Source organism: Strix uralensis, chromosome 2 (genome assembly GCF_047716275.1).
Source record: "Strix uralensis isolate ZFMK-TIS-50842 chromosome 2, bStrUra1, whole genome shotgun sequence".
NCBI lineage: Eukaryota > Metazoa > Chordata > Aves > Strigiformes > Strigidae > Strix > Strix uralensis.
Genome location: NC_133973.1, coordinates 110,649,791 through 110,665,986, shown reverse-complemented (window position 1 = coordinate 110,665,986; position 16,196 = coordinate 110,649,791). Strand labels below are relative to the sequence as shown.

Here is a 16,196-nt window from a genome sequence, read left to right as displayed (position 1 = left end):
AAGTGCTTGTGGAGACACAAAGAGGTTTCTCATACTGGATGTTAAGCACACAGTTAAAGAAACATTCCTCAATGAAGTCTGGCACAGAAGTTTCCTGTATTTTATTTTTGTATCAAGTGTGACTTACTGTCATGTGATATTATCAATTTACTACACTTAACTGCCAAACAAAGCAGAAAAGTGCATGCTTTGGAAGTCCAGTATTTCTTGTATAGTTCATGTGCTGATAATAAATAGTAAATTGTTCTGATCCAGTGTAAGACTTCTTTAAGACCAAACTTCATTTCAGTGTGAATTTATCAACATACACACTTAACTACAAAAGGAGGCTCAGCAAGCACATACCTGTGGCTTGAGGTTGCATAAAATTCCCTACTCCAGTCAGGTTAATTACAGCAGCTTGTTGGGCAGATAATGCCTGATCTTGGTTGGATGGACCTTGGTCAGACCCCTAGCAAAAATGAAAAGCTTGATCCTTATTACCAAACTTTGGTATCAATGAATAAGTAAATAAAGCCAGTGTGAAGGCAAACTTTTCAAGTGCCATTTAAAAACATTTAATTCTACATCTTCTGGTGCATGTAGATACAGGCTATAATGTGGTCACTATTCAAGTAGAATGAACAGATGCTGAATGCCTCACCACAGCTGTTTTGGCAGAAATGGTATTATGCCTGTTACCCAGCAGAAGTCCCATGTAGTTGTCAGTCCCTGCAGTCAGCAGAGACTATGGTTGTAATCTTACAACAATTTCCCATCCCACTCCCAAACCCAAAGTCTTCAGGTGACACCTGAAATCATCCACATGCAAAGGTCCTAATCAATCAAAATGTGAAAAGTCTGAAACTTACATTCACATGTTCGTGTTGTGCCACACACTCCTTAATGTCATAAGAAATACAAACCCTGCTTTTACAATTTTATTTTCAGAACAGAGAAGTTCAGAGTAATCACTCGAATGGAATTAGTGGATTCTGATCTAGTGTCTACTGAAGTCAAAGGGTACTGAATTATGACGTCTTCTAGAACTTAAATTATGCATTGATTTATAAGGTGGGAATAAAGTATTATATAAGCAATTCAAACAAACTGCATAGCTTATCAGTCAGGGGAAAAAAAAAAGCTTTTGTACATTTCCAGGAGTTGCAATGCTTCTTTAGAATAACCATATGAAATAATGCCACTAAGATCCAGGTAAACTCGACCAAAAGATTGCACATTAAGATGACGTCATCTTCTCAATGAAGACAACTAAGAAAGATTTACAAAGACACAGAAACAGCATTTGGGGAAAAAACCCTAAGTATGAGACAAGAATGTATATATTCTGTTGGTAGCACAGAAAATTGGTCTTTTGGGGTTTAGGTTTTTTTCTAAGCAGTCGGATTACAGCACTGTGAACACATACATTCTTGTCCTTAGTGAAAGCTAAGGAATCCAGTATTCATGATAGCTCATTTTAGCTAGTGACCCTAGTCTTATTCTATAATGTGTGGTAAGAGAGAAGTTCCTTAGGGCAAGTTAGCCAATGCAGAGATTGATTTCCTCCAGAAGAACTTTCTGCCACAAGAAGGACTAGGCTTACATCACCATTTCTGTAAATGCCCTTGAAGTTCAATGTCTAGAAAATAAAACCCAACAGTATGAGCTTGCATGATTTTTTTTTCAGTAATTCAACTAGTAACTGACATTTGGATTCTGAGAACAAATCTGAAAGTTTCTCATTGAAATGTCTTACATTCCAGAACACAGCCTGTGACACAGGAGACTACACCATAAAAACATTTGAAAGAGGCATCTTATTTATGAACAGTCTACAGTAGCACAAGCAAAATTATTGTGACAAACTGAGTATCCAGTAGAGACCATTTGGTAAACAGGAGTCTTGCATGTCTGGGAAGACAAAAGATAAAGAACACAAAAGCAGAGCAGCTAGTTTTCCCAAACTGGTGCATTAGTGCTGGTAAAGATTTTTAGGCACAAGTAGAACCAACCACTCAAAATTTGTCATTTTGAGAACAGATTGGTCTCTATCAAGACTTTGGTCTTCTTCAGTGATTAAAGTCTTTAACACTCATTACAGGCAGCAGTAGAGCAAGTGTCTTAAGATGACAGCTTTAAAGCCAACTGATAGTTTCCCTGGTGCAAAGAGAATGATTCTGTGGAAGTACAGCAGTGAGGATCGTAAGCCAACTCACAGCAGCGTAGGTGAGAAGTTTTAGTTACTCTGTAGTAATCCTGACTTTTTCCTCTCTCCATCTGATGTATCTGCTAGCTATGGTAGACAGCACAACACTAAGCTGATTTACAGTGGGCTGACTCTCTTCATGCCAGAGTTAAACAACGCTTAGCCAGTTGTTTTGTTATAGCTCTTCTATACAGGACATAAATAAAGGAGTATAACCCAGCTCCAGCCATGGCAACAAAGCCACAGCAGTCTTCAGTTTGAGAAGGTTTTGGAGGAAGACCTTCCTCCCCCTCTGCTTCAGATCTGTTGGCTAAAGGCTCATTTATTTGTGGAGGTGGGGAGAATAGGAGAAAAGTATTTCATCCATGCACCCCAGACTGAGGGCTGTTAGCACACACCTGTTCTCCCTGTTGCTGAGGACTACAGGTTGTAGGCTGCTGAAATTGTTGCTGTGGAGAAAACTGTGACAGCTGCTGCTGGAGTGGGTTAAAAATAAGTGAACCACCTGGAAGCTGTTGAAGATTAAAAACAAAAGGCATAATTCAATCAAACTGCTGAGTTTCCCACTGTCCTAGGATGAACATGACATTGATAATGATGTACTCCTTGGAGGTTTGTTTTTGTTTTTTTAAAATCCTTTCAAATGAACCAGTTTACAATTGCTGTTGTTTGTGAAAGAGCCTTATGCTCAGAAAACAAGCCTGCATTATAACAGTAGAGATTGTACTGTTACTGAAAATGTAAAGGCTAGTCTTCAAAAGGGTATTATTTTCACGTTCAGAGTATTCCACTGAATTTTAATAGATGCTTCCAATCAACAAGCTGCAAAGTCTGATGCAGAAAAATGTTCAAGTGAAGCAGTCTTGATTCATCTCCCTTACCCCAGGTTTATTTCCACTCATTTCAGCCAAATTATTCTTGGCTTATATGAGCTGCAGAGGTAGCTGGAAAGGATGTACTTTAACGGGGAATCATGCAAATACAAGCATTTAATTTTATAGAAGAGCTCTACTCTGGCATAACTGCCTGCTGTGCCTGCCCTTTTCCATGTTTCTGGAGTGTGTACAGGAGTGGGAGGAGGAAGTAGCAAAGCTACAGCTGATCTTTTACTGATATTAATTTTTTTGAAGCATGGTGCAACATTTGTGGAACACTGAAGCTGCAATTCCACACCTGTAACTTGCAGCTGACTTCCAAGATCCAGGAGTTCCACCCAGTTACACAAACTCCCTGTTCTGATTTTAAATGGAGCTCTGACATAATAAGTAACTTTTGCTCATTTTTATCTGTACATATGCTTAGTGGAAAGAAAACATTTACAGACCTTCTAAACTACCTATTTTACATGAACTTCTATTTCCATTACCAGAAGCTCTTTAAAGCTATTACTGCACCTACTTGCGCATGTTGAGCTTGACTTTTAGGCACTATATGTGTAACCCCTGAGTGATTCTACTGTACTGTTTTGTACTTTTAAAATAGTTATAACTTCAGTTTAAAGAATGATTTGCAATAAAAGCTTAGACAAATCCTGAAAACAGAAGTCTGTATTTTAGGATTAATCTCTTGAATTCAAATGTCAGCATTTTTAGATTGTTACTGAGAACTAGATGCTTTGTTGTGAGCTAGGAATATCATATCCACCTGGTATCTTTATGCAAGTAGCTTTTTCTGTTCTTCTAAGCATTTTAAATAAGCAATTAAAATTTGCAGTAAATGGTTTGTCTGATCAACTGGCTTCAAAGATCTGTGGGAGGCAATGCAGTAAGCAGCACTACACATGTCTAAAGAAATATAAGAAATTATTATTATTGTGTCCAAGTATATCAATTACCTGTAGAAGATTTAAGGGCCGAAGATTTGATGCATTTTTCAAACCAAAGGGGCTGCCTGTTAAAGAAAACATCTTTTTATTAGTAGGAAGTCTTTACTTAATTAAATACGTGTATTGCAATTAATACACCTTTCCACTGGGATTACTTCTAAACATTTGGAAGTTGGAAAACTGGCAAGTGTAAATTTTATACTTAATACAATGTTGCATTTTCTGTAATGTTGACAAGTTCATAGCTATCCAGATTCAAAGTTAAGAGAGCTGACTAAACAGAAATCTGTATTGCACTGAACACTGTACCCTGTAACCTATAACCTGTTAATGCATTTACACAAAGGTGAATGGAGAATATCACAGCAGTTGTTCTTCAGTGATTCTTCTTCCAGATTTAAGAAGTTTTACTGTTTGTACACTAAATCCAGAAACATCCAAGGACTCAATGAAATAACAGGCTCTCATTTTCTCAGTCATTAACAGAAAACAATTGCACCCAAAATCTTAGCGACTGCGCACCCCCAAGGGCTTCTGCCAAGATGTATCTGACTTCTACAGTTTTTGGCATTATTCCACATGGCACTGTTCCAAGCTATGCTAAAAAAAATGTACATGTAGTAAGCTATGATGCGGGTACAGAACCGATACAAATGCTCCAGTAAAACAGTGTCTGTCAAACAGAACCCCTACAGGTCTTCCATGGACCTAGCTCAGCTCACTACTCCCATCTGTTATGTAGACAACCGAGTACCATATAAAAATCTGTGACACCAAATTGGTAAAGGTTGATAGTGCTCGAAAGGACAGAATTAGGATTAAAAGAGATCTTAGTGAATAGACAAAAGGGTCCAAAATTCAGTAACATTGAATTAAAAAGACAAATGAACACATACAAAATTGTAACTAGCTTTGTGTCTATACAGCAAGAAAGGACATGAGAAATTACAGTAAGTCACAAACATACCTGAATCATCCATATCACAAACTACAGAACACACAAAAAAAGAACCTCTTCACACAGTTTACATTTATAAAAGTCACTGTCACAAGATGCTGTAGATTCCAAAAATATAAATGGGTTCAAAAAACAATTAGATAAATCCACAGACTAGAAGTCTAGCATGGGATATTAAGCACAAAGATCCATGTGGATAGTCTTCAGCTGATAAAGTCTCACAGCTGTAGACTGCCAGAAGAGGTACAGTTGTATACAAGGGATGTTTCACTTCACATTTTTGCCTCATCTTAAACTCTTTCCTAAGTATTCTCTAATGGCAAACTGGATGGATTTTTGGCCTAAACCAGTCAAGCCATTCTTATGTTAATGTAATGCCGTTGCAAAAAATACAGATAAAAAATAGGCAGACCTCACTTGGGGAAATGTTAACAGGAATGTTGTGAAAGAGATGAGATGCATTTATTCTGCTGTGCTCCACAGTGGTAAATCAGCCAAGCTCAGGCTTGTGTCCAGTTTTGGTTATCACATTTTAAGAAGGATGTAAGCAAATTGGACAGTCTAGAAGAGAGTGACAGGATTATGAAAGCTTTGAAAAATACGACCTATCAGAAAGAGAAGACAAATGCGGGACATGACAGCACGTTTGATACTTAGAAGGTAAAGAGAAAGGGTGAACAACTATTTTCCATGTCTGCAAGGAATAGGAGAAAAAAAAAATAGTTCAAATCGCAATTAAGGAGATGCATTGTAATCAGAAGGAAACATTCTGTACAGATAATGAACTACTCCAAACAGCTACAGGAAGATGGGAATCTTCTTTAGTGAAGGTATCTAAAGACAGTTTAGAAAAACATTGGTTCATTATGGTTTAGACAGATTTGACTACATCCCCGCATAAGGGATGGATATCTTGAAGTCTCCTCTATCATTCTGATTCCATAATGTTACATTAGGGTTTTTTTTTTTCTTTATTATACGTTCAAAAAAAACCAAACCCCTAAGAATTTAAATCCTGCTTTAATGAATATCAAGGCATACAGATTTAGTCATATTTGAAGGCAGTAATGAATTATCCTACTAGAATAAAATAGTACCAGTGACAAAATGCCCCGCACATTTAAAAAGTGAGGCCTCTTTCTAAGTTCAGTCATGCCTTTTTTCTGGCAGCCATCATTATGAAAGTTGCATATAGAATTTGGAGTTTATCTCAAACTTCCTACCGAGCATGTCAAACAATCCAGGTTCAGAGAACATTTCCCCAGCCTAGCTCCTCAAAAACCAACCAAACACAGCCTACACTTTGAATGCAAAAATAAGTATGTTGTTCCCAAGCTCCAGCCATCAAACACACCACCTATTCACACAATGGCCACGTTTGTCCACTGCTCTCACAATATGTTTTCACACTGCCCCTATCTGAAGGGTGTCTTTTCAACTGATTCACACTGACCTGCTTGAGAGGCAGACTGCATTGCAGCGGGCAGCGCACTTGGTACCAGACCTCCTGATGGTAAAATGCCACTCAGATTTATACCTGCAGGGGCTATGGCACCAGTGTTGCACCCCAACATAGGGTTTGAACCACTCATCAGTGTCTGCGCTCCACTGTAGAAGAGGAAAGACAACACATCAAACCCAAGTGGTACAAGTAAATCTGAGTAACTAAATTTTTGCCCTCTGTCTCATGACAAGGAAATCAATTGTTTGCTGTAAATGGGATTATGGATAAAGCATCAAGGCATCTTAAAAAATAATTATGCCTAGGACATAACAAATACGTAAATCCATATTCTCGGTATATACAGGCTTTTTTCTTTGGTATAATTTACGGAAAACAAAACACTAGTGGTTCTTTTATTCTAGAAATACTGAAAGACCAGTCTTCAAAATGGTTGTACTATCACAACAAAAAGTTAAGGAACAGGTTTGTGTTTTCTTTTTGCACTATAAAAAAAAAGGATCTCTAATCAACAGTGATTAACCACTGAACACCTTGGATGAATAACTCAAGTGTCTGATATTTGCATTGAAGCATATTGTGTCTTACACTGACCATCTTATAATGATCACAGAATTTCATTTAGTCTAAAAAGTTATACCATACAATCTATTCTTGACAGCAGCTTTTGTTTTAAACCCCAAAAAGAGTTTTAAGGATCAAAGGATGTTTTAACCTCAACGTTTGATTACATTCTTAGAAAACAGATTTGTTTTCTTGCATTTTATGTGCAATCTTTCTACAATCTTTCATTCATAGGCACTTTAATATCAAATCTCTTCCCACTTTTCATTTAGAGTGATCTGCATATGATATTCCACCTCCTCTCTGATTAATAAAAAAAGTTCTCAAACCTTAAGAGCAAAACCTCAGGAACCACTTAAACTGAGGTTAAGCCTTATGAAATTAAACTATAATCATCCAAAAAGCTGAAAGCAAAAGGTCTTTCTTAATAGACCTTTTCAATATTCTGATAGTAGGTGCCTTATATTGAAAAATACAAATAGTTTCTAGTGGCTCTTCATTTTATAATTACCTATAATTGTACTACAGATCCCGAAAAATATCTATCCTAATGGATGCTGGACCACTCCCACCTTCCCCACCTCACCACCCCAACCAACCAACCCACCCAGGGCAAATTAAGAAACCATTGTAACAAAAAACTTACCACACAGAGCCCACTACATTGATGAAGTTAAGTCCTGCAGGGTTTGCCATGACCTGGGTGGAGGCTGTTCCTGTAGTAATGGATGTTACCATGGTGGAAAGAGGAATGGTCATTACAGGCAGTGCCTGGCTCAGAGACATTTGCTGCTGAGCAAACGGGGTTAACAAAGTGGGCTGAGGGGTGAAGCCTGAATCTTGGGGAGTAGGGGTGGCAGAAGGGGTAATAGGAGTTGAGCTCTGAGCATCAGGAGGGTGTGGGGTCGATGAAGGGGTGTTGGTTGGAGTAGGAGTAGATGGTTTAGGAGTTCCAGACCCTGCTCATTGAGAAAAATAAAAAGTACTAGTTTGTTATAAAAGGCCAGTCCTTTTTGTATAATAAGGTTAATGGAATCTTATTTAGCACTGACAATTTGTTCCATTTTTCAGACTGCAAGTGTTAATTTCTGCATGACACGAGTGTTGCAGCACGCACTCATTGTTAAGGATGCAGTATAATCGCACAGAAAACCCATTCTCCATGCTTAATTCCTTAAGCCATAGACAAGGATTGGTACCCTCCATTAAGTCCTTCCATAATTTATCATACATTGTCATAACTCCATTCAGAAATAAACCAAAACAATTTCTTAGTGACCATTTTAACCTAATTAATGTTTTTGTCCTAAGATGTTAAACATATAGCCTATATGCACTGCCTGTACAATAGCATCGTGTTAAAAACATATCATGGAAAACAACAGATTCAACAAAGAACATACACTACTTCAGTAATCATGGGGTTGATCTAAATCTCATCAGATAGCTAAACTCCCATTTGCCAAATTTGGATCAAATAAAATTAATTTAATATTTAAGAACCAGAGGATAATACTGCATCTTTAAAAGTTACTGTGTAATTCCTTCTGCTTAAATGTAGCACATATAGCTGTATTTGTTGTGGATGCAGTAAGCACAGTTTATCAATAGAAAAACAAAACAAAAACTGCCCAAAAAGCTTGAGGGTTTCTTTTTTTTTTAAGCTTTCATGTCCTGCAGAAAGAAATGAAATGCAAGTGAACGTCCAGCTGTTGTGACCAGAGCCTTAAAGTAACAACTGTGTGCAGCAGATTTACACAATTCATAGTACTAACATAAAAACAGAGTAAATGTTAGAAGAAAACTTTTATAAGTTTTCTTTTTTTCTTTGTGCAAAACAAGAAGGCAAAAAAGTTACACTTTTTGAGCTATCCAGATTTTATATTATTTAATGCAAAAAGCATATTCTAATACTGTGTAGGATACTGGAATGTGCAGTATACAATTATTCTTAAAAAGCTGAAAAACTGCAGCTATGATTTCTGTTTGTACAAATCTGTTCACAAAATGTCTCAAGACGCATACACACTTTAAAAAATGTTTATGATCTATAGCTATGATTACAATGATCCTGTCAGTGTTAATGAAAATACTTAAACTAGGATGTCACTTATTATTGAAATTTACATTTTAACACCTGAGAATATGGTGCTATCATCAGCAGCATCACCACCACACTTGCAATCAGCAATGATTTGTAAAACAGTGTAGGAGTGTTTTAAAAAAATCATCTTATCGTTTATTGTATCACCACCTTGGGACTGATCAGATTATATACATACATAGAGATACAACTGCACCAGCTCCTATAACATTTAAAAAACCAGATGCTTAAATTATGTAAAGGCAAACTGATCTAACATACTGTTTTTACACTGGAAGAAAAAAAACTACACTTTGGAATTTTATCTCATCACATCATCTATCAGCCTTTCATAAATGAGATCATACTAATTGCATAAAATGTATTAAAACGTATACACAGAGGGTGCATACATATATACAGAAAAAACAAACACAGTTACAGTAAACATAAAATACATACAGTGAACAAGAGACCTGCCTAAAGCTGCACAACTTATACAATTTAGGGTACGCTGTACACTTAAGTTTCATCATTCCACAGGTTAAGAAGTTTATCTCAGGAAGCATTTATGCAAAAGCCTAAGATTTAATGGAGAATTTAGGTCGTGACTCACTTTGTGAAGAGCTCGCAGGAGACATGGCAGCTGGAGAGAGCATGCTAACTTGATTAAGATCCATAGATTGTTTCCGAGAAAGACCAGGAGGCTTAGAAGGAGGAGGAGGAGGAGTTGGGGATTTTAGATGGCCACTTGACTGTTGTGAACTAAAAATATTACCTGAAAAGGCATAATTAAAATACATTATTGTTCTGTGAGTACATGTTAACTCAAATATTTGTTACTATATTGTTCACAAAAATCACATCATCAGAAATAAAAAAATTACACTCTTTTCACAGATAAGATACTTTCTAAAAATTAAATCTTTAGAACAGGCAGAACACATAAAAAGGAAATGCCCAAATCAATAATTACCTGAAGAGCTACTTCCTGAACTTGAAGGTAATTTGATGGGAGGAGGTCGGTGTTTTACACCTTTCCCCAATACTGAAGACTGAACAGAGCCTGATATACTTTCTGGCTGCTAGGAGAAAGAAAAATTAACACTACCATAGCAATAATGTAAGCTTCCACATATTTGACAGAAAACACAATTAAACTAGTTTGTATTAGATTTCTTAAAACCATGACAAAATTCCCTTCAAACATTTCAGATTTTTATTTATTTTAAAAACATAACCTATGATCGACTATCTCTAGATAAAATGCTTACCATCAAGAAGCAGTTTGAAAGTGCTGGTAATATTTAAACTGAGCAAAAAAATAATTAAAAAAATTAAGGAGTTTCACTTTTCTCTGCAATTCTGAAATCATTCTTAGTAATTTTCACAAATGCAAGAGTGACAGATGCCCTTTAAATGAAAGGAAAATTTGGTCCTATTTGAGAAGTTATATCATTTCATTCATTCACCATCTGTATATATTTGCCATTTCCAACCAAGACTGATTTAGCAAACAGGATCAGATTTCCTGATTCTGGGAGTAGGAATTTAAATACATTCAGGAAAATCCTGAATGTGCAGAAATCAATACACATTTTCCCGTTGACTTCAGTGAGATCAGAACTTCACTAATCTTTTTAGAGAAAAGGTGCTCCCTTTTTGTTTGTTCTTATAACCTGCTTATCAGGTTGTGTGAACGTAAATTAACTTCAGCTAATCAAGTCTGTAGTTCTCAGTCACTCACAACAGCCCCTAAATCCATAATTCCAATAGAATTACACTATCAAAAGACTCATCAGTGAAACACATTTACAGTTACAGTCTATATCTTTTTACCTATAAAGCAGATATCCCATAAATGAAAGTAATGTCTAAACAAACATACAGTCCCCAAACTGCTGAAACTAGAAAAAGAGGCTGTCAATATAGTGAATGGAGTATTTAAATGCTGAAGCCTACATTAGATGTGCATGGGCTAACAAATCAGAGCACTCAGCATTGTGCAGAATCAAACGTTTTGGAGAGCTTAGCTTCCACTGATTCTCAGTAATAAGAGACACTCCCTCTACGAGTTTCTAATTGCTTGCAATGTAAAAAAGAAACTTTTGAGGAAGATTCTGAGGACTACCTTTCTCTTCTACTATTGAAATCTGCTTTCTTCATTCTGAAAATAAAGACTAATGCCCCATTTGAAAGGGGACTAGATCATTAAATACAGTAACCTGAGTAACTTTGGCCCAGCTTTTGGTGAGGGCTCGGAGAGTCAGAAAAGATAAGATGACTTCCAGAAGTACCTTCCCACCCTCGGTTATTCTATGATTTTTATACATATATATATACACACACACACACAAATATATGTGTATGCACACATACAGAAACATTCATATTCCTTTCTGCAACTGCTGGCCTCTGCATGCTGTTCTTGTGGCTGACACCAAGAACTACCTCTTTCAGAGCAGTGCTGTTGCAGCTTAAAAGTAAGTATTTAGGGAAAAGAAGAAGCAAAGGAAATAGCCCAACAGACACACAATTCATTTACTAGTAGGAGTCTAAATACAGCTCACTGCTAGAGTACTGAATCTGACCAAGCAAGCCAGAAGAAGCAAGTAAAACACAAGGCAATGTCCACAAGCATGAGAATTTGAGAATGCAGGAATTTCTACTGGATGTGTGCATGCAAACATAGGCACTTAGGGGAAAAAAAACCCCAACATCAAAAACGTTAGTTTTCCTCTTCAAAGTAAAGAGAAAATAATTTTAATAAATTCTAAAGGTAAAAAGTTCAGCTACTATATCTGCTTCTATGTTTACTGACCTATGTTTACTGACCTATAGTAAAATGCACATAGCTGCATTTTACTATACTAGTCTGAAAAGTTCATCTGAACAGGGACAAAATGCTACAACAAAACCCTGGACCTAACTACATTTCACATGGGAGGAAAAAAAAAAAAGGCATGGCTAAAAGACATTTGAACAGTGAAAACAAGAGTGCTTTTCTCTAACTTTTCCAATATACTCATATTGAATGATTATGACAATACAGCATTTAAAAATTAATTCAGAATGAAACTTTTAGATTTTTTACTTTTAAGTGTGGATAGAGAAATTATTCTAATAATTCAATAATCAAGTGCAAATAAAAGAAATGTACGACTCGATAAACTCACTTCCATTTCCTTCCCTGGAGAAAGATGACTAAGATTGACTGATCCACCTGAATTATGAAACATTTTCACAGGACATTTAGCTTCATTTTGTACCAACTCCTGATACTGGTTCACCACTCTGAAACAAACAATGAGGGCATATAAAGATTAACAGCTTTCAACTTCTAAAGTAGATACATATATGTAAACACATAATTGTATATGTTACATAGTCATAAATTTTATATCTAAGTATGTATATATGTAAAACAGATGCATGCATATAAAACATACCTATATCTTTACATATCTTTCTACTTTATGGTCCTGGGCTCTTAGATTTATGCTGTTTTAACTTTTAATCACTGTCTTTTTTTCTAAAGCAAAATACGATTTGTTTAAGAAACAAGTTTGAGAAACACTCCTTTGAAGGAATATGCAAAATGGTAGACGGAACAGTTCCCTTCCCAAAAGCAACTGCAGTTCTTTGGGTTATTGGTCAACAGGAATCCCATTCCCTTCACAGGAGTCCACAGTCTTTTATAAAGCTGAATCCTCTGCTTATGCTCTCCGCAGAACAGTCAAGCCTCCTTTAACTTGAGGTCTATGTCAGATGAGGACTCTGAATCCAAGGGATGAACTATGAGGTCCATACTGAACATACATCCAAGAACCACAGCAAAAGTGATCACTCTTCTTTGAGCATCAGAACAGCCAGGTCTTATTCTATGAGACTAACGAGCAGTGATGTATCCAGGAATTTAAAGCATCAATAGCATCAGGCAAACGAGTTTAAAATACTGTTCTACAAAATCAAATACTACATCTCTACTAATGTGAGAACTAGGTTCAGGGCATACTGTTTCACAAACATGAGCAGAATGTATACAAAGTGACCTTGCAGAAAATCAAACTGAAGACCTGTTGCCACTTACACTCTGGCAGACTGAACTTCAGTGAAAAACTGCTGGAATATTTCCATTAGCTTACACCTAATTGCTATGAACTACACTTTATTTTGGTATAGCACTGATTCAATATGCTATTATGTGACTAATGCAGACATAAGCAAGGGCCCCAAGATACACGGCAGAGGAAAGTGCACAGTGTACTTTCTTCAGCAATCAGATTTTAGACTGCCTTAAAATTGCAGAAGAATCTGAGTAATAAAATATACTGTATTCAAAAAGGTGGTCCTGCCCTCCTCCCTCTACTGTTTCTCCCTGTCCCAGTCCCTCAAACCCAGCTGCTAATTCTGACAGAAGGATTTGTGCAACCCAGTGACAAACATGATCAGGAAATCAATCCCAGTTAAAACTAAACCCCTGGATTATTATCGTTTTAGTTTTCAGCCAACCAACCCCCTTTTCAGTTTACAGCACAAACAGCGGAAGTCTCAATCAGCACAAAGGAGACAGGACAGAATATAAGCAAAGAGTTTACTGATCTAAATTATCTATTAAAACAAAGTACATTATTATTGCTTTTTGCCCAAACCAAGGACTCATCTCCCTGCCAGGCACATAAGAGGGTGTGGGGGTAAGAGCTATGGCATTTACATCACCTTGAGGTCTCCTATGAAGGCACAAACACGCAACTGGCTTTGACAGAGATTGCTTTTTAAAGCCTCTGTGCTCATATGCACAAAGAAACAGGTATCTAATGTGATGCACACTGACAAACATTTGAAGAACCTCAAAGAGGTTCAATTTTACTGCCTCAGTTATCCCAAAATTGCTACTCCTAATCATTCTACAACTAAAATACACTGGAAAACTGTTTTGTTATTTGCTTCTCTGAGAAAGCTGAATCAGGTAATTCACATCACAAAAATAAGTTGTATATATCTAAGTCCTAGATAGCACTTAAAGTTCAAATGAACAATTTCCATGAATGCTAATTTACCACACAAAATGTCACGATGAAATTCCTGCTAAGTGCTCTCAGAATTTTATTATTACTTGTGTAGTCAAGAATAATTGTGCAAATAACTAACATGCTTGAAATTTAGGTAGTGGGACAAGCTGTATTCACATATTTACTTTCTTCTATTCTTCCTTGCTTGTTATAGAAACTGCACACTGTATCCTACTTCTTGTTATGATGATTAACTCCTCTTATTTTCCTCATCTGTTCTGCATCCATTTCCATAACCATAACATTAGCAGTCATAATGGCTAGAAGGAACAAAATTCATTACTTGGCATCAAGCCAAATGGTTGTACATACTATGTTGATTTACCTTTCAGCATCAGTCTTCGAACCAATAAGGAACCTGAAATGTAAAATGTATAACACATTCTCAGCCATGAATTGCACTAAAACCATGTTTTTATAATCACAAAACTTCAAACAAATGTCATTGCTGCTCTTTTTTCAGACCCGCTGAAAATATGAGGGATACTCTATCCATTGAATGGATTGGGTATTATTTAGTACTGGAAATACAAACTTGGCTTCGTAACTACATATACAATATACACGCATGGTCTAACATGGTCTCCTTTAAGAGTAAATTACCTAGAAAGCAAAAGGCAGAATACAGAAGTTCTGTATTTTATATTCTCAAAAAATGGAGGCAAATAACTGCTACAGAATTGCTACTGTAAAAGGGAAAAGTTATGTATAAATCAACATATCATTACACCCACACTGAAATATAAACGTGTCCTGTGGGTATGTCAAAACCAGCCCTACCTGTAATATTTTAACATACATTTAGTTTCCACTGTTTGATTTTACTTATGCAAATTTTGATTCCTCATGATTTTCCAGAACTAAATAAGCATTTCTCTTCTATGTAATACTTATGGCTTGCAAACTTATTACTTCAATGACTTTTTCCTGTAAACACTACAGACCTTTTCTGTTTCTTTAGCTCAAAAAACTTATTTTCTGCACCTTTCACTTCATATGACATTTTTCTAATGAGGAAGTACCCAAATTTTTATGAACATCAACTGGTAATGTCTTAAAAATAAAGGACTACAGCAATGATTTCCAAAAAAAACCCAGGCATCTAACACCTATAAATCCTTTTAATTCTCAGCCTTATTACACAACTGTATTCTAGCACTGCTGTTCTAGGAAAACTAAGTATGTGTGCTGGTTTGGGCTGGAATAGAGTTAATTTTCTCCACAGTAGCTGGCAAGGGGCTATGTTTTGGATTTTTGCTGGAAACAACATTGATAATACAGGGATGTTTTCACTGCTTCTGAGCAGTGCTTACACAGAGGCAAGGCCTTTTCTGCTTCTCACACCGCCCCACCAGCAAGCAGGATGGAGGTGCACAAGAAGCTGGGAGGGAACACAGCTGGGACAGCTGACCAAAGGGACATTCTGTACCATATGGTGTCATGCTCAGCATATAAAGCTGGCGGAAGAATAAGGAAGGGGAAACATTCAGAGTGATGGCATTTTGTCTTCCCAAGTCACCGTTACATGTGATGCAGCCCTGCTTTCCTGGAGATGGCTGAACACCTGTCTGCTGATGGGAAGCAGTAAATGAATTCCTTGTTTTGCTTTACCTGTTAAACTGTCTTTATCTCAACCCACAAGTTTTCTCACTTTTACCCCTCTGACCCTCTCCTCCATCCCACTGGGCAGGGTGTGGGGGTGCGGTGGGAGTGCGGAGTGAGCAAGTGGCTGTGTGGTGCTTAGTTGCCAGGTGGGGTTAAACCACAACAGTATGGAAACAAACAGTAAATAGCTCAGTCTAGGGATAAAACATCCTGAGTATTAAGAAGATTTTAAGAATTTAATAAAAAATAAGATAGGAATTACATACTAGACAATAAAAATAACTTTCATTAACAGAACTGAAGTTTGCTCAGGCAAACTGCTCCTTGCCTTACTGAAATTTATAAGGTCTACTCTGCTGCATATGTGCCTTCATACGAAGAGTCTAGTACACACAACAAAAAGAGCCAAGAACAAAGAATCTTTGTAGAACCACAGCCG

General features: G+C 36.8%; 1 protein-coding gene across 11 annotated transcripts in view; it reads right to left on the bottom strand.

Moving 5' to 3' along the window:
- SUPT20H (SPT20 homolog, SAGA complex component) overlaps positions 1 to 16,196 on the bottom strand; it is a 37,768-nt gene that overhangs the window by 1,718 nt on the left and 19,854 nt on the right. For 4 of the 11 annotated variants that reach the window (XM_074859787.1, XM_074859790.1, XM_074859792.1 and 1 more), the window contains exons 15-22: positions 14,478 to 14,510; positions 12,257 to 12,374; positions 10,057 to 10,165; positions 9,697 to 9,858; positions 7,644 to 7,956; positions 6,425 to 6,579; positions 4,023 to 4,078; positions 346 to 451 (exon numbers count right to left, since the gene is read on the bottom strand). In XM_074859787.1, coding sequence (XP_074715888.1) covers positions 346 to 451; positions 4,023 to 4,078; positions 6,425 to 6,579; positions 7,644 to 7,956; positions 9,697 to 9,858; positions 10,057 to 10,165; positions 12,257 to 12,374; positions 14,478 to 14,510 — 1,052 coding nt within the window. The other 7 variants (XM_074859789.1, XM_074859791.1, XM_074859797.1 and 4 more) reach the window with 6 other exon arrangements.